Raw genomic sequence first — 19,273 nt, forward strand, 5'->3', positions numbered from 1 at the left:
TGTACAGTATATCAACTTCAGGTTGATATAAAGTTTAAAAAAACAAAAAGGTTTTATGCCTTTTCTGTCAAAGACAACTTAGTTTTTTATAATAAAATTGAAATATGCAGTATTTCCCCCACTGCCCAAAACATTCAGAAAGCAATGTTTGATGTGAAGTAATTAGAGCCTTAAAAACATCAATAATGCAAGACACCATTGATTTTAATTCATTATTATTTTTGAGTAATCACAGTGAAAAGATAAATAAAATCCCATTAAATATATTTGGGATCCAAAAGGTGCCCCACTCAGAAAGTGATACATTTTTATTAGTTTTTTTTAAAACTTTCAACACTTAAGTTACGAGCTCAACTTCAGATATATCTGTCGATTTTACGTTTGAACTATTATTTTGTTTGCTTTATGCTCTTTTGTCAAATAAAATGTTGATGTTTTTGTATGGCAACCACACAATATATGCAATATTTCCCACATAGAACATTTTAAAGTGAAATATTTGAAATAATTGGAGCCTTGAATAGGTCAAAAATTCATTATAACATTGATTTTTTTTTTTTTTTTGGAGCAATGGCAAAAAAAGAAAAAAGAAAGATAGACAAAAGGAAAAAAAAAAGCCTGCATGGTAGCTTTGTGTCAACATTGCAACTTTTTCTAGTTAGATTTCACCTCATTCCACTTTTTAAAATGTTTTTTTAAATTTTTGCAATAGCATTTCCAGAATGTGTGGCGGGCCGTAAACAATTAGCTGCGGGCCGCAAATGCCCCCCGGGCCGCACTTTGGACACCCTTGGTTTAAAGTTAAGATAATTGTGACGTAAGTTCTTTATCGGGCATAACGAAATCTTGGTTAGGCTTTGTTAAATACAGACTGTACGATTTGTGACTTTTTTATTATGTAAAACGGACCAAAGTGGCTACCAAATTAACAACAACAAGATTGATTTTTCAAAAATTGTTTTAAAGATTTAAAGTTGCCATCCATCCCACGTGGATGCTCGACCCCGAAGCCCCCACGGAATCGGCGCCTATGGACTAGACGCCACTATTCTATACATACAGTATTTTTTTTTTTTTTTTTTTTTTTTTTTTTTTTTTTTTTTTTATTCTGCAAATTTTTTAAAACTTTTTATTCGACCCCTTTTACCGTATTGCATTTGCATTGTCTTGTTTAGCACACTCATTGTTTATGTTCTTTGTTTGTTTTTTTTGTTGTTGTTTTGCTTAGTTTTTTTTTTTTTTTTTTTTTTGTTGTTGGTTTTTTTTTTTTTTTTTTGTTTGCGCCATGCTTTTTTTAACCTGTAAAGCACTTTGGTGCAATCTAAAAAGTTGTTGAAAATGTGCTATATAAATAAAGTTGACTTGACTTGACTTGACTTGACAGTATACGTGTGTGTGTGTGTGTGTGTGTGTGTGTGTGTGTGTGTGTATGAAAGCAAGCAAACTCTTATTATCACCCAGACTGGTGCACTTCTCATTTCCACTCGTCTCTGCCTTCCCCATCTAGCTTTTCTTCGTCGATCCACCAAAGAATCCACCTCACCGAATCAAACGCTAAATCATCTCTCTGCAAACACTCTTACAGTGTAGGCCGGTGGAGGGGGGGAAGGTCGGGGGTTGGGTGAGGGGGGGTTTCATTTCCGATCCCAACGTATAGGAGAGCGAGGGTGGGAACACATCTGTGTTTTGAGAGAAAGCATCGAGCGAGCAGGGAGTCAACATTCCTCAGTCGTGCGGTTTGTTGAAGTAAAACATGGAGGTATTGAATCTAGCTGTGACGAAATGATAGTTTTATTAAAGGGGACCTCAGATGAATTGTGCCTGTTCTGACTTATAGACTGCTACGGATCACCGTGATGGTGATTGGGGCGGTACAGCTCGGTTGGTAGAGCGGCCGTGCCGGCAACTTGAGGGTTGCAGGTTCGATCCCCGCTTCTGCCATCCTAGTCACTGCCGTTGTGTCCTCGGGCAAGACACTTTACCCACCTGCTCCCAGTGCCACCCACACTGGTTTAGAAAAAAATGTAACTTAGATATTGGGTTTCACAATGTAAAGCGCTTTGAGTCACTAGAGAAAAGCGCTATATAAATATAATTCACAAAAAATGAAGTCATCTAGGTACTCGTCACAGCGGCAGCATTACGCGATGGTTGTAGTTTCCGCATAACAACAAATACGATTTGACAGTGACACGTTATGGCTAGTAAGTCTTTATTAAAGGGGGTATGGTTTGCAAAGCTAACTTTTCGTACCTTTTGGTGCCTGTTTTTGTGTATTTGGGATGCGCATAAAATTTGAAATCAAACTGTGGAGGCATTGCGGGGATATTAATAAAACAATCTTGCCTTCCTTCATAATCCCTTTAAACCAGGGGTGTCCAACTCATTTTAGATGGGGGGCTACATGGAGAAAAATCTACTCCCAAGTGGGCCAAACTGGTAAAATCATGGCATGATAATCTAAAAATAAAGACAACATCTGTCATGTTTTTGTTATGTTCTGTTAGTTTTGGACTCTTTTAGTTCCTGTTTGACACCTGAGTTTGGTTTGGTTGCCACGGCTACTTATGATTTTCACCTGCCGCTGGTGTTGGGGACGCTCACCTGGCTCTATTTAAGAGACATTATTTAAGCCAGGTCAGTCATCCTGGCGTCATTGTTTGTTTCATGCAGTGCCATAGTTTATGCTGTTTGTTTACCTCATGCTCTTGCCAAGTAAGTCTTGTTTGTTCCATGCCATAGTCCATGCTAAGTGTTAGCTTCTATGTTTCCTGCGTTAAGTTTTTTGTTCTTTAGCTTCTCGTGTGCGAACGGCACGCTTTCCTTTTGTTTGGTTCCTGTCTTTTGTGATGTGTAGGATTGATTGAGGAATAAATCATGTTTTTACCTGCACGTCCTGTCCGGAGTCGTCCGTTTGCATCCTGGGAGAACAAACCCCGCAGCAAGCTCCGACCCCCCCCCCCCCCCCCCCCCCCCCGCCGTGACAACTTCAGATTGTTTTCTTTGTTTAAAAATATTCTGAAAATGTACAAATCATAATGTTGTTGTTTTTTTTACACTTACATGTTGCGGTTAATAGTATTATATCTTCATTTGTCGTTATTTATACGTTCTGAATAAATGATGTGATCATGTCCATCAATTGAGTCTGGCATAGTTTTAAAATGCTCTAATTGGTGTTCATTTTTAATCTATCAAGATAAAGAAAATAACATCAAATCAAATTACAGTATGTTATTCATGTAGTTTACTCATTTCCCTCAACTGTTGTACTAACATCAATTGGTTTATTCTCTGCATATGTTGTTGTATCGTCTACAAAGATACACAATTATCAATCAAATCTTGGAAAATTATTAAAAGTACACAAGCCCATAAATTGATATCCTTGTTAAAAACATTTAAAGTGATTTAGGTAGCCCTTTTTGTCTTTTTATTTATTTTTTCCAAATTTTTTAGTATTATTACTCTACCTGTATTTGTTTTTTGTTTTTGTTTCTTTTTTTCCCCTTAATGTTGAAAGTGCCTTGGGGTTTTTGTGTGAATAATAAATGTATGTTTGTTGTTCAATAAAAAAATAAAAATATTTAAAAAATCTACAAAGATACAAATAATTGCTATAGTGACATCCAGTGGACATATTTAGAACAGCAGTTTCTTTCATTCAAAAATTTCAGTTCATTTTTATACTTAGCAAACTGAACCTGCGGGCCGGGTAAACCGTGTTCGCAGGCCGTATGTTTGACACCCCTGCTTTAAAAAAATCTATTTGGAATTTACCCTATTAGTGACGTTTCTCCCATTGGTGACGTCAGCGCATATCTCCATGTGTTTTAGTTTCATACAATTTGACGCTGTAGTCAATAAGCTCCTTCTTTTTATCCATCCTCTTGTTGTGGGGCAGACTTGCTCGTACATGCACATGCATCCTCTACTGTTGCCATTCCTAATACAAAGTAGCGTATAGTTGCAACCTTTATCTGTCAGTAGTTTCGCTATGGAAGTGCTATAAAACTACAACACTGAGGGAGTGGAGCCACGTACGTAAAAATAAAACAGCACATCCTGCATGAAAAGTAGCATAATAAATGTTTATAGTCATATATAACCATTAATGTGAGGAAGTCCCAGAACTTCCGTCAAAAAAGAGACAAGTGAAAGATGCAGACATCTTTGAGCCGACATCCTGCACACTATAATTACTACTCATGATCAAACGCGCGCCAGCACCTATTTGGCAAATAGCGGAATCTCTCGTGTTTGCTTCTCCTACCTGGGAGATTGCGTGTGACATATGTTCTAAATTTGTCCGTGCCGCGCTCACTAGGTGGTGATTTCAAAAGCAGCCTTGATTGTTTGCGCTTTCTTGTCGCTGGCATGTCGCAGGAGGTGGCATAAATAGGACACGGTTGTGTCAGAAAGGAGAAAAAAAAAGGAGAAGTGATAGCAGTTCTCGGTTTATTTGTGTAGTTATTTTTTAATTGTAGTTTGTCCCCTCTCAGTGCAACAATTGGTGGGATTTGTGTAAGACAGCCTAAGGCAGTGTTTGTCAAAATGTGCTAACTTAGTGGGTGGATTTTGCAGCATAAACTTTTCAATACGGCAGTTTTTCTTTTAGTAGTAGTATTTTTAACACACTTTTGGCTTAGATAAATCTTAGAGGCCCTACATTAAGTGTATCATCCAAAATCAATACTGGAAGTTAGAGTGTTTAAAAGTGGGAACTAGAGATGTCCGATATTATCGGCCGATAAATGCTTCAAAATGTAATATCGGAAATTATCGGTATCGTTTTTTTTTATTATCGGTATCATTTTAATTTTTTTAATTTTTTTTATTAAATCAACACAAAAAACACAAGATACACTTACAATTAGTGCACCAACCCCAAAAACCTCCCTCCCCCATTTACACCCATTCACACTCATTCACACAAAAGGGTTGTTTCTTTCTGTTATTAATATTCTGGTTCCTACATTATATATCAATATATATCAATACAGTCTGCAAGGGATACAGTCCGTAAGCACACATGATTGTGCGTGCTGCTGGTTCACTAATAGTACTAACCTTTAACAGTTAATTTTACTCATTTTCATTAATTACTAGTTTCTATGTAACTGTTTTTATATTGTTTAACTTTCTTTTTTATTCAAGAAAATGTTTTTAATTTATTTATCTTATTTTATTAATTATTTTTAAAAAGGACTTTATCTTCACCATACCTGGTTATCCAAATTATAATAATGTGTTAATTCCGCGACTGTATATATCGGTATCGGTAATTAAGAGTTGGACAATATCGGAATATCGGATATCGGCAAAAAGCCATTATCGGACATCCCTAGTGGGAACCCAACTTTCTAATCACTGCAGTATTAACTATATACTGATACTATACTTGGTGTCGTTACTGTCGATATTTGTATCCATCCACCCACCTTTGTTGACATTCAAGAGCTTAGCAGTTATCACCGAAGGTCCTACAGTGTGTAGTGTAGCATGTTTAGCTATTATTTGTCCTACAGTGATAAAGGTACTTGTAAGAAAAATACTTTGTTTGCCACCATAGAAGCGGAGATTAGTTCATCTCTATCTCGCTAGCGAGGATGATACATTGGTTTAAGGCAGGGGTCGGCATATTGGACCAAAAATACAAAAAACAAATCTGTCTGGAGCTGCAAAAAATGAAAAGCCGTATATACTGTAGGTCTTATAATGAAGGCAACACATGACATAAGTGTCTATATTAGCTATGATAGCCTACTATCAAAATGACTATGTGTCGCAGGCTGAAGCAAATCTTCGTTGACAGAAATGTTGAAATGTAATATTTATTCTACACATTTTTACAACATTAGAAACCATTAGTAAATCAGAGGCTACTCAGAAGTTGAGATAACTCCTGGAATTGACTGGCTTTTAATGGCCAAAGGCATAGATGTGTGTGCCCAAGTTAAGGCTGTCTTCTTTTAATAGATTTATTACAATCTTTGGCAAGCTAGGTAATGTTTGCTGTGGTCTGGAACAACATGGCACACAAATCTGAAATGCAGCCAATATTATATACAGACAATGTGTCATGAGACATGCAAAACTAAATTATATACAAAGAGGATAAAAGTAGAGGATATTAAGTGAGCTCAAATAATCCTGCAAATGAGGCATAATGGTGCAATATGTACATATAGCTAGCCTGAATAGCATGTTGGCATTGATTAGCTTGCAGTCATGCACTGACCAAAAATGCCTGATTAGCACTCCAACAAATCAATAAAATCAACAAAGCGCACCTTTGAGCATTCACGCACAGTATAAAACATTTGGTGGACAAAATGAGACAAATAAGCAGTGGAAGATTTTATATGTAAACAAACTGTTGCGTTACAGTCCACACTATGGTGAGTTAAAGAACCCCCGATATTAGTAGAACAAAACGATGTTGACCAAATACTCTCATCAGTGAAGCATACACACAAACATATTAAACGGTGGACTTTCTAACAATTGGGAAGGTTTGTGTCATGTTTGTCCTCAAACAAAAAACATACTAAAACAAAAAAATACATTTTCACCCCCATCTTTTTTCATTTCCAATCCTTTTTTTTAAATTGCTCCAGGGAGACATGCAAAACTAAATTATATACAAAGAGGATAAAAGTAAAAGATATTAAATGAGATATTAAATGAGCACAAATATACCTACAAATTTATCATGAATTGATTACGTGGACCCCGACTTAAACAAGTTGAAAAACTTATTCAGGTGTTACCATTTAGTGGTCAATTGTACGGAATATGTACTGAACTGTGCAATCTACTAATAAAAGTTTCAATCAATCAATCAATCAATACAAATGAGGCTTAATGGTGCAATATGTACATACAGCTAGCCTAAATAGCATGTTAGCATCGATTATCTTGCAGTCATGCACTGACCAAATATGCCTGATTAGCACTCCAACAAGTCAATAACATCAAAAAGCGCACCTTTGTGCATTCACGCACAGTATAAAACATTTGGTGGACAAAATGAGACAAAGAAAAAGTGGAAGATTTTACATATAAACAAATTGTTGTGTTACAGTCCACACTATGGTGAGTTCAAGAACCCCCGATATTAGTAGAACAAAACGTAATCCTAATTTTTTAACCACGACATCATGCTAGGTTAGCCTACCAACTGAAGAAAAAAACTTACAACTCCCACACCTGTAGCTAATTGACTGGTTTATTAGAGGATGTGTAGCGAAGCCTGCTTTTGTACAAAGTGGTAGTACTTTACTACTAAACAGCTCCACACAAATAGGGTGGATTTTTATCAGAACATGCAACGCTGATAAAACAAACAAAAAAACATGTCGGATGACTTAAATGTCCACAAATCACTGACCATTTTCATAATGATTCTAGAACTTCTGAGGCGATTTGTATCACATGAGGCATGCATTCCAAAGCATTTCGATCACCACCCTTAGGGGGCGGGGCCACACATGTTATGTACAGTAATGTAAGAAAATAGAAAAATGTCCATTGGGAGATAAAACTGGACAGACTTGGACTTTGGTCTATACTGTGAACGCACAAGTACTTATAATGAGTATATATCAGGCCTGGGCAATTATTTTGACTCGGGGGCCACATTTAGAGAAAAAAAATGTCTGGGGGCCGGTATATCTATTTTTAGGAACACTAATACAAAACCTCACAATAATGTCCGATAGAATGCTAAAAACGTTATGACAGACCACCTTAAAAAACATAATGGAATTTTACATTTTCTATGAATGATAAAACACTGAATATTGACAAAATATGAATGTCACACCCCCTTTCGATCGACATATTTTACAATCAAGTGAAACGCAACAAAAATGCAACAAACAGTGAAATATCAACGCGAAGGGTACAAAATAAACCCACCTACAATCTGATATATCTGATACATCACTAAGCTTTAGAACTTTGTTGTGAAAATCTCCTTCCGCGTCTGTGGAAACGCTTCCCGCCCACACTACTTGGTGCCCCCTCTGAGCTGCTGTGACATAGATTACCATAGTAACCAATTAGATGACCATAGCAACTAATTAGATTACCAGAGTAACTAATGAGATTACCATAGTAACTGGTATATCATCCATAAGCGCAGATTCCAACCATTGAAATACTTTGTATAGTACAGGGGTCGGCAACCCAAAATGTTGAAAGAGCCATATTGGACCAAAAATACAAAAACAAATCTGTCTGGAGCCGCAACAAATTAGAAGATATTACATACATATAGTGTGTCATGAGATATACATTGAATTGAGATGACTTAAAGGAAACTAAATGAGCTCAAATATAGCTACAAATGAGGCATAATGATGCAATGTGTACATATAGCTAGCCTAAATAGCATGTTAGCATCGATTAGCTTGCAGTCATGCAGTGACCAAATATGCCCGATTAGCACTCCACACAAGTCAATAACATCAACAAAACTCACCTTTGTGTATTCACGCACAACGTTAAAGGTTTGGTGGACAAAATGAGACAGAAAAAGAAGTGGCATAAAACACGTCCTAAAAAGTCGGAGAAAGTTATACACTACGGTGAGTTCAAGGACCGCCAAAGTTAGTAGGACAAAACGGCGCTCGCCAAATACTCGAATCAGTGAAGCATGTTTAATACAAACAGTGTGCTTTATAACAATTAGGGAGGTTTGTGTCATGTTTGTCCTCCTACAGAAACCATATTAAAACAAAAAATTTTTTTTTTTTCCCCTCATCTTTTTCCATTTTTCATACATTTTTGAAAAAGCTTCAGAGAGCCACTAGGGCGGCGCTAAAGAGCCGCATGCGGCTCTAGAGCCGCGGGTTGCCGACCCCTGGTATAGTAGAAGACATACGGACATTAGAAAAGATGAGTGCACATCATAATGGCAGCTACACTTTACATCTTAAACATCTAAAAAAATTATTTGGGAATGTCCAGCGGGCCAGATTGAAAAGCTTAACGGGCTGCATGTGGCCCCCGGGGCTTCATTTGCCCAGGTCTGCTATATATGGTATGTTTGTCATGCCCGAAAAATACTAAATCAAATGGATTACTGTATTATCGATTAATAAACATCACATGTGTTACTGTATTATTGATAACGATAGCTTTGCCTCCACAACACTTTTCCCTGCTTTCAAGGCAATCAACCCTAGACTCTGATAGCGCACACACACACACACACACACACACACACACACACACACACACACACACACACACACACACACACACACACTCACACTCACACACTCTCCTCATGGAAACTTTACCTCTTGATCTATCTTTTATGTCTAGTGCCCGGGTTGTACGAGGCCTCGCACGGTTTCTACGAGAAGACGGATAAAGTTACAAAATCCTCCTGGCCCCCGAGGAAGACAGAGAGGAGACTTAATGACGAGTGTCGCTTTCCCCCCCCCCCCATTTTCCAACACGCTCCTTTGGGCCACGGCTCTGTCTTCTCTCGGCGCCGCTTATCCTTCCCGCTACAAATGGAGCGCCATGACACCTGGGTGAGCCCGACTTCCTCCCACTGTTAAGTTACATGACATATGTCAGGCATTAAACCTGAGCCCAGTGTTTCAGCTGATGGCTATTCCTTAAATGTTTGAAAACCATTTGTTGTCGTTTGGCGACGACTAGAAAGCTGCCGAGAAACATGTAGGGATGGAAGACTGAGGGAAAAATGCAGTCCCTGTAGACCTGGTCATGTTCAATTTATATCAGCAAGAGAGGATAAATGCAACCATGAGGTAGAAAAACTGAAATACTTTCAACATAACAACATGTGCAGTAAAATCATGGAACCGATTGATTGATTGAACTAAAACAATGTCCCAATATAAGGCCCGAGCGCACCTTAGTGCGCATTAATGTGTGCACTGCGCTGAGCGCACCACCGGGGGCGTGCGTCAGTCCGGCTTCAGCAAACAGCTGCAATCAATCGGCAGCAATCAGCGCACCTGTCACTGATCATAAGCCTGCACAACCTGCTATTCCGCGCCAGAACGTGGTCATATGATCCCGTACACCTGCCTTCGTTCCCACGTTACGAACCGTGTGTCTCGTCTTCCCGCGTTCCCTCTGCTTCTCTGGCTGCCTCTTGGATCTCGACCTCCCACCTGGTCACGGACCTTTGACGCCTCTCTATCGCCCCCGACTTCTTGCCTGTCTCACGGACCTACGAGTCTGCCCTGCCCCTATTGGACTTCCGCCTCTCGCTCAACACTAAGGATAACACGCTACAGTTAAATCCTACACATGGTCGCGCACCACACACATTATTGACTAGTTCTCACACTTAATTTATTGATTTATATATATTATGTATATATATATATATAAAAATAGAGTTTAAACGACGTCCCTCCTGTCTGTGCCGTCTCCTCCTCCTGTACGCGTAACAAAAACCCGTTTAAAATCCAGAAGGGATCGTCCATTTTCTGCTGCGGCTCCTAAACTTTGGAACGATATCTCTCTTGCTACACGGACGGCTTCCTCTTTAATGAGTTTTAAATCACGTCTTAAAACATATTTTTACTCTTCGGCTTTTAAATCAGCAAGAGAGTGTGATTTTAGTCATTTGTATTTTCTTTGATGTATTTGATGTCTTCAATCTCTTTATAGTTTAAATGTTTTATATTATTGAATGTGAGTGTGAATGTTGTCTGTCTATCTGTGTTGGCCCTGTGATGAGGTGGCGACTTTTCCAGGGTGTACCCCACCTTCCCGCAGAATGCAGCTGCGATAGGCTCCAGCACCCACCGCGACCCCAAAAGGGACAAGCGGTAGAAAATGGATGGATGGATGGACTCTCCTTGTATGTATGTTTTAACTCCTGTGCAGCAATTTGTTAAACTTTTTGTTACGCTGTCGTGGCATTATGATGCCGGAAGTCATCTTTTCAAGATGCAGGGGCCGGCACGTGCACACATAGGGCCCTATGGGTGATTGAGCCCCTGCCCTTTTTTGCCTCGTCTTAAAAAGTGCCCTCTGCCTGTGTGTGTGTGTGTTTTTTTTCTTCTTTAAACAACATTAATAAATTCCTGTCAGGGATGTAAAAAACAAACCAACAAAAAAAAACAGCGGTACAAAAACTCCACGTTTTCTTGTAATGCCGGGTTGTTTGAGCCTGCCTCTTCCGCCAGAGAAAGAGAGAGAGAGGGCGAGTGAGTGAGTAAGTGAGAGGAGAGATAACCAACTGCGCCCCTGAGGAGACGTGACAGTGGAGCAACTTGAACCTGTGAGTTATGGTCTAGTCGCCGTCCACTTATTCAGCATCTAATATGGGTAATATTTCAGAAAAACGCTGTATTATTCTATTATTCAATGTGTCAGCTTCTGTTTTTGCCGGATGTCGGAGCACGGAGCATCAATTGAGCACGGCACATCATTTCCGCACAGAGCAGAGCGGATCGTGCGGGACAGGAAGTAGTGTGCAAAATACAAAATAAAACACCGGGTTAATTTTCAAAATAAAATGCACTCTGTTTACGGCGGATCACATTTCTCTCACAGTAGAGGTTTAGATATAAAGTTTATTTTGACTTTGCTATTACTGTGTGGGTTAACAAAATACTAATAATAATAATGATAATAATAACAATAATAAGAATAATAATAATGATAATGATAATAATAATAATAATAATAATTATTATTATTAATAATAATAATAATAATAATTTCAGCATTCTGGGGATATAAGATGTAGGTTATATGTAAGGAATATTACCATCTGTATTTAAACTTGATTCATGTTGATTATGCCTGCAGCACAATGCCAAAAAAAGAAAGGATACAGAAAAGGAAGGAGAAGGAGCGCCAGGAAGCAGCTAAGGGTAGCAGACCTCTTAATGCATGGCTAAAACCAAGTACTAGCACCAGAATTCAAGAAAGACCACAGACCTCAGAAAGTGTCACACCTGAGAGAGAGGCAGAGACCTTAGAAGCAACACCTGAGAGAGAGGAGGAGGAGAGTGTAGAAGCAACACCTGAGAGAAAAGAGGCTTTAGATGCAACTCCTGACACAGAGGAAGCCATAGAAATCCCGGTAAATGTTGGGGAGGAAGAATCCACAGGAAGGGAGGCAGATGATGCTACTGCAGAGGAAGCCATAGATGAGGGGGAAGTTGAAGGAGCTACAAGTGATGTAGGAGAAGAGGTCTTATCAAATATTGCACTGTTAAAGTATCCTACAGATCCTGCCCACCAACAAGCTTTTGATCTAAAATGTTATTCCAGCTATGTCAAAATGTGTGTTGATAGAGGACCATGTCAACCTGACAGGTTCATGTTGCACTGTTCAATGTTCAATATTAAAGTGCTTATCTTTAACAATAAATAGCCTAATAATAAACCAGTGTTTTGTTGCTTTTCATGTCTTCCAAGCCTATGATAATGTGAATTAACTCATTATGACAATAATTTGTTGACACAAAAGAAATGGCAATCACTTTTACCTACAAAGGACACACAGCTAAGTAGTTAGCTTCCTATTAGCAAATTTAATTTTACATTAATTTCCATATTGTGTAAAGGACCAAAAAAAAATGTTCTGCCCTTTTCTGACTTTGAGCCCCTGCCCCTCTATAATCATGTGCACGCCCCTGTGCAGAGGGATGTCAGGAAGCGGCTTGCAGGTGATAAGAAATTATTTATTCTAGCTGCAGACAAAAATATGCTGCACGGAAAACAAGAAGGATAGCCCACAATACAGACTAAGTGCGTAAATGAGAACGTAACTTGTAGCATGGGAGCAAACAAAACCACCAGACCGAGTGAGGCCGGGGCATTGACTAAATAGCTCTCTGATTAGTGCCCGGGAAACAGGTGAGCGTCCCGAACACTAACCAGAGGCAGGTGAGAGTAATCTGCCATCATGGCAACTGAAACACACAAACTCAAAAGTGCTGAAAACACAAACAGACTATGATCCGGGCAGCGGATCATAACACTTTTATTGTTTTTTATCTAAATTAAGTTCAGTTCAGTTCAGTTTCAGTTTATTTTGAACATGCATACGATACGATGTAATGCATCACACATTTCCAGTTGTTTCATTACAGCACGTCCGAAAAGGAGTAGGAAGAAGTTGATCTTATTTAATCCTATTTCCTTATTCTCTGTAACAGAACAGTGAATACATAATAAATAAATAATATACCATAGTAAGTAAGCAAATATTAAACACATAAATTATCTTTATCTAAAAAAACAACAAAAAGAAAAGGGTTCAAGATGTTCATCATAATTCTTGTTCTGTGTACTTTGTGAACACCTGTAGTTTGAACAGTCTCTTAAACTGAATCATATTGGTGCTTTGTTTGATTTCTTTGATTAATCCATTCCATAATTTAATTACACATACAGATATACTAAAGGTTTTAAGTGTTGTACGTGCATACACATGTTTTAAATTAGATTTTCCTCTAAGGTTATATTTCTCCTCTTTTGTTGAGAAGAATTGTTGTACATTCTTGGGTAGCAGGTTATAGTTTGCTTTGTACATCATTTTAGCTGTTTGCAAATGCACCGATGTGTTGAATTTCAATATGTGTGGTTCAATAAATAAAGGGTTTGTATGTTCTCTATATCCAACATTATGTATTATTATAATTGATCGTTTTTGTAACACCGTTAGTGAATGAAGCACACATTTGTAGTTGTTTCCCCATATTTCTGCACAATAACTCAGATATGGTAACACTAGTAAGCAGTAAAGAATATGAAGTGATATTTGGTCCAGAACATGTTTTGTTTTTATTCATTATTGACGTGTTTCTTGCTACTTTATGTTGTATATTTTTTACATGAGAATTCCAGGTCATTTTAACATTTATTATTACACCCAAACATGTGTTTTCTTTTACCCTTTCTATACCCACTCCGTACATCTAAGTATTGTATTGTATTGAATGAATGAAGCGTTCGTACGCCAAGACAATGACATGTCAAAGGTATATATAAACCGAAAATTACGCAAATAGAGGCGTTTGTGAATCGAGCTTCCACCGTACATTTAAATGAATTAATCTAGTACAAAAAAATATATCTGCAAACATCCTATCCAAATGCATCCGAAACAACGTTATTCCCCTCTCCTACTTTGTCATTGTTATGCAAATTAGAAGATGACTGCTTGAGAAGGGGTAGGATTAGATAAACTCTGCTTTTTCCTACACATTTAAAAACAAACTTTAAGACCAATGTCTTAGAGAAATATATCTCTCTTGAATCAACACCAGTAGTTAATACTATGACAAATATTTGTTACAAAACGAAATGTGGGACATAAATAATAATGGAAGTCTAAAGTTAAAGTACAGTCACACTCACACACTAGGTGTGGTTTAGTTTAGTTTAGTTTATTAAGGATCCCCATTAGTCTACACCGCAGTGGAGACTATTCTTCCTGGGGTCCAGGCAAAAAACATCACACAATCACAAAACAAAAGATTAAAATGCAGTACAACATGATCAAATAATAAAATGTTGTAATACAAAAATAGCAACAACAAAGAACCAAAAAAATAATAACAACTTCGAGTTTACATAATATTGTTCATACCAAAGATAAAAAGAGCAATATAAAAATATATATATATATATTTTTGCAAAAAAAAAATAAAACAAAGAAATTACTCTCTGCGTTTGACCCATCCCCTTGTTCCACCGCCTGGGAGGTGAGGGGAGCAGTGAGCAGCAGCGGTGGCCGTGCTCGGGAATCATTTTGGTGATCACTTGGGTGACCCCCAATTCCAACCCTTGATGCTGAGTGCCAAGCAGGGAGGGAATGGGTCCCATTTTTATAGTCTTTGGTATGACTCGGCCGGGGTTTGAACTCCCGACCTACCGATCTCAGGGCAGGCACTCTAACCACTAGGCCACTGAGCAGGTTCTAAGAGTTTGTATAAAGCATATTATTGGTATGTTTAACCAACACATGTACAAGGATATTTCACAACTGTTTGTCTATGTCTTTACTGTGTATATATTTGAACAGTGTTTATGTTGTGTACAAGGTGTATTTATAATAAGTTTGTGATATTTCACATTTCTATGAAGCTGGACCCCGACTTAAACAAGTTGAAAAACTTATTCGGGTGTTACCATTTAGTGGTCAATTGTACGGAATATGTACTTCACTGTGCAACCTACTAATAAAAGTCTCAATCAATCAATCAATCAAAGCTCAAGATCAGAGCTCGATGTCTCCTGGTTTTACTACATCTTGTATTTGAGATTGTTGATAGGGTTAGGCGAAATAAGTGCTCAACTTCAGCCTAAACACTTTCGGTCTGTAAAAGTGTCGATTCATGTATGTAAAACTGTTTATTTTGTTGACCACTGGCCGAAGAAATAATAAACTAACTAAACCAGGGGTGTCCAAACTTTTTCCACTGAGGGCCGCACACTGAAAAATCAAAGCATGCGGGGGCCATGTTGATATTTTTTCATTTTCAAAACCAATACAATATACACTTTTTTTTTTACCTTATTGGCTCCCGCAAGTTAGGTCTGTCATGTCTGTTTATCATGTTTTGTTTTGGCCATGTGTTTGTTTTTTGGACTCTTTTTAGTTCCTGGTTGCACTTCCTTGTTTGTTTGTTTCCATAGCAACTCATTAGTTTTCACCTGTCCTGTCACGCACCTGTTTCACGTTTTGAGTCCCGCACCTGTTTTCACTGATCATGTCACTATTTAAATCTGTCTGTTTCTGTTGTTCGTCCTGGCGACCTCACACTTTTTCATCACTCTGATTCATGTCATGTTCACAGTTCTTTGCCAAGTAAGTTTTGTTTATTAATGCCACAGTTAGTGTTTTTGTTTCATTGTTCATAGTTTCTGCTTTTTGTGCAAGTTTTATTTTCATAGCCAAGTTTTGTACTTCCGCCAATGTGCGCACCTTTTGTTTATTCTTTTTTTGAGTGTTAATATTAAATCATGTTTCTTAATTCACGTCTTGCCCGCGCCAATTTTCCGTTACCTTCTGGAGAAACAAAACCCAAGAACCAAGTCGTGACAAGGTCCTAGGGACGCAGAAAGGTTTCAGTCTTAAAACGGGTTTAAAACAAGTTATATATATTTTTTTTAATCAAACGCTTGAATCTGTAATTTAACTTCAGGTGAAAATATATATACACACACAAACACACACACATTTCATGAGCTTTTTGTCAAACCGCTATTTTTGGGGGCAAAAATACAAAATATAATATTTTTCCCAAAAATATTTTCAAAGTGGAATATTTGATGTGAAGTAATTGGATCCCTAACTAGGTCAATAATTAATAGCAACATTGATTTGAATTTATTATTATTATTTTAATTTTTTTTTAGCAAAGACAAGTGTTTTTTAATTCCACTAAAATTCTTAGGGATCCAAAAGTGCCCCACTCATGTTTACATTCAATGCTTAAATCTCTATCAGCTTCAGCTAATATATAGTGTAATTACCTTAGTATGTTTATAATAACAATTTATATAATAATTAACTTTTTAAATTTTTTTTTTATTTTTCATCGTTTGTATGTCGTTTTAATAATAATAATAATAATACCTGGGATTTATATAGCGCTTTTCTAAGTACCCAAAGTCGCTTTACATGTAGAACCCATCATTCATTCACACCTGGTGGTGGTAAGCTACTTTCATAGCCACAGCTGCCCTGGGGTAGACTGACGGAAGCGTGGCTGCAATTTGCGCCAACGGCCCCTCCGACCACCACCTTATCATTCATCATTCAATTCACAGGTGTGAGTGGCACCGGGGGCAAAGGGTGAAGTGTCCCGCCCAAGGACACAACGGCAGCGATTTTTGGATGGTAAGAGGGGGGGAACGAACCTGCAACCCTCAGGTTTCTGGCACGGTTGCTCTACCCACTACCCACTACGCCATGCCGCCCCTTTAGTTTTAGTCCTTAAATCGGTCAATAATTCATAGCAACATTGATTTTGATTCATTATTATTTTGTGAGAAATTGTAAAAACAAATTGTGTTATTAGAGTCAACATTGCAAAGTTTTTCTCGTTGCGTTTCACCTCTTTGCTCTTTTATTCCACTTTTTAATGTTTGTTTAAATTTTTTTTTAGTATTTTTAGAATGATGTGCCGCGGGCCGGTAAAACATTAGCTGCGGGCCAAAAATGGCCCCCGGGCCACACTTTGGACACCCCTGAACTAAACTAAAAACTAACATATTGACTTGTGCATGCATACTTCCATTTAAATTTGTTAAGCCGACACAAAAAACCATCACCCTGACTCTTTTTCGTGGTGCAGGTAAGAGTCCAAACCCCCCAAAGAACTCCCAAATTCTGGTTTGTGACTGCAAGCGACAGATTGGTGAAGCATAATGACGAGTATCGAGAAGTGTATCGAGTGTTGGATGGAAGCCACACAAGTCACAAGTCATGAAAAAAAAAGTGCCTCCGGAATAATCAATTTGTTCGACGTCCAAGTGGGAGTGGGCGGACTCCAAAGAAGGGAAAGTGCGGGGTAGGCACTTGTATGGCGAGCGTTCATATCTCAGCCGAACACGCGGCGAACAAGCGGAGCGCCTGCTGGAGTCTGCAGAGAGATGATGCCCGCGAGGGGCGAGACCACATGCACTGTGCTCTCTAGCTGAGCTTTTTTTCTACAGTCAATAGTGCTTGTTTACTTCACATGGCTAAAAGGCCCCACATTTTCACCGACGTGATTCGTTGTTAGAGGAGACCGCAGACGTCCGCCAAGGCCAAACACTACTCCGCCAATTTAGTACATAATCATGGGAACCTGGCCTGGAAAGCAGTACCTAGGTCCCAGTAAATCGTAATGTACATTATTGTTAACTTCAGTGTGCACAATTCAACAGATAAATAGCACTGACTGCACGACATTAATGATTTTCAACATTCAGTAGAAACATACGCTATATTGCCAAAAATATTTAGCCACCAATCCAAGTGATCAAAATCAGGTGTCCTAATCACTTGGCCCGGCCACAGGTGTATAAAATCAAGCACTTAGGCATGGAGACTGTTTCTACAAACATTTGTGAAAGAATAAGCCGCTCTCAGGAGCTCAGTGATTTCCAGGGTGGAACTGTCATAGGATGCCACCTGTGCAACAAATCCGGTGGTTAAATTTCCTCACTCCTTTATTATAAGAAAATGGAAGCGTTTGGGAACAACAGCAACTTAGCCACGAAGTGGTAGGCCACGTAAACCAGGGGTGCTCACACTTTTTCTGCAGGCGAGCTACTTTTCAATTGATCAAGTCGCGGGGATCTACCTCATTCATATATATATAATTTATATTTACTTATTTATGAAATATATGTTTTTGTTAACAAGTTAAAGGTGTTTAATGATAATGTAAGCATGCATACTGTATACACATACTGTACATATACATTCACTATAAAAACATACATATACACATACTGTACATATACATTCACTGTACAAACACACACATACACATACTACACATACATTCACTGTACAAACACACACATACATATACTGTACATATACATTCACTGTACAAACACACATTTACACATACTGTACATATACATTCACTGTTCAAACACACATACTGTACATATACATTCGCTGTACACACATATACACATATTGTACATATACATTCACTGTACAAGCACACATACACATACTGTACATATATAAGTACATATGCACATATACACTCATGCACATTATCACGTTTCATCAAACATATATTAACGTTGTTGCCCTAGGGTAAACTGGGTATAACACATGGCACACTGACAAAGCTTAACCTATTGTTACTATAACAATCTACAAGGTTAAGGTTGCTTCTCTTTCTTCCCCTCCATTTTTCTGCATTCTTTCGTATCTCAAGTTATCATTACGTATATGTATTGTTGCATTTGAACAATTGTATTGTTGATAATAAAGGTAAAGTACTGGTATTGTTTATTATCAATAGCACTATTTCTATTGGTATTCATATTGCTCCATTTTTAGTGTAATAATGCTCATTGTCATTTCTGTATTTTTTTTTTTTAATTTTCGCTAACTGCTTATTTGCTATTACTTTTACCATCATATTTGTACATGTCGTATTTGCTGATGTTGCTCTGTTGTTGTTGTTGTTGTTGTTGTTGTGTTTGCTGTTGTTGTTTTTGTCTCTGTCTAATCCCCCTCTTGTCCCCACAATTCCCCCCTCTGTCTTCCTTTTTCTCTCTTTCTATCCCCTCCTGC

The 19,273-nt window shown here is 38.1% G+C and overlaps 2 protein-coding genes across 2 annotated transcripts in view; one reads left to right on the forward strand and one right to left on the reverse strand.

Annotated features, from left to right (window-relative positions):
• pacrg (PARK2 co-regulated) overlaps positions 1 to 19,273 on the reverse strand; it is a 506,322-nt gene that overhangs the window by 52,819 nt on the left and 434,230 nt on the right. The window lies entirely within an intron of this gene.
• On the forward strand, positions 10,744 to 17,395 carry LOC133647156 (uncharacterized). The gene is made up of 4 exons (XM_062043300.1): positions 10,744 to 10,858; positions 11,815 to 12,361; positions 12,656 to 12,680; positions 17,322 to 17,395. Exons 1-4 carry the CDS (start codon positions 10,842 to 10,844, stop codon positions 17,393 to 17,395), a joined length of 663 nt encoding a protein of 220 aa, XP_061899284.1. The 5' UTR covers positions 10,744 to 10,841.

This window comes from Entelurus aequoreus, linkage group LG03 (genome assembly GCF_033978785.1).
Source record: "Entelurus aequoreus isolate RoL-2023_Sb linkage group LG03, RoL_Eaeq_v1.1, whole genome shotgun sequence".
Lineage (NCBI taxonomy): Eukaryota > Metazoa > Chordata > Actinopteri > Syngnathiformes > Syngnathidae > Entelurus > Entelurus aequoreus.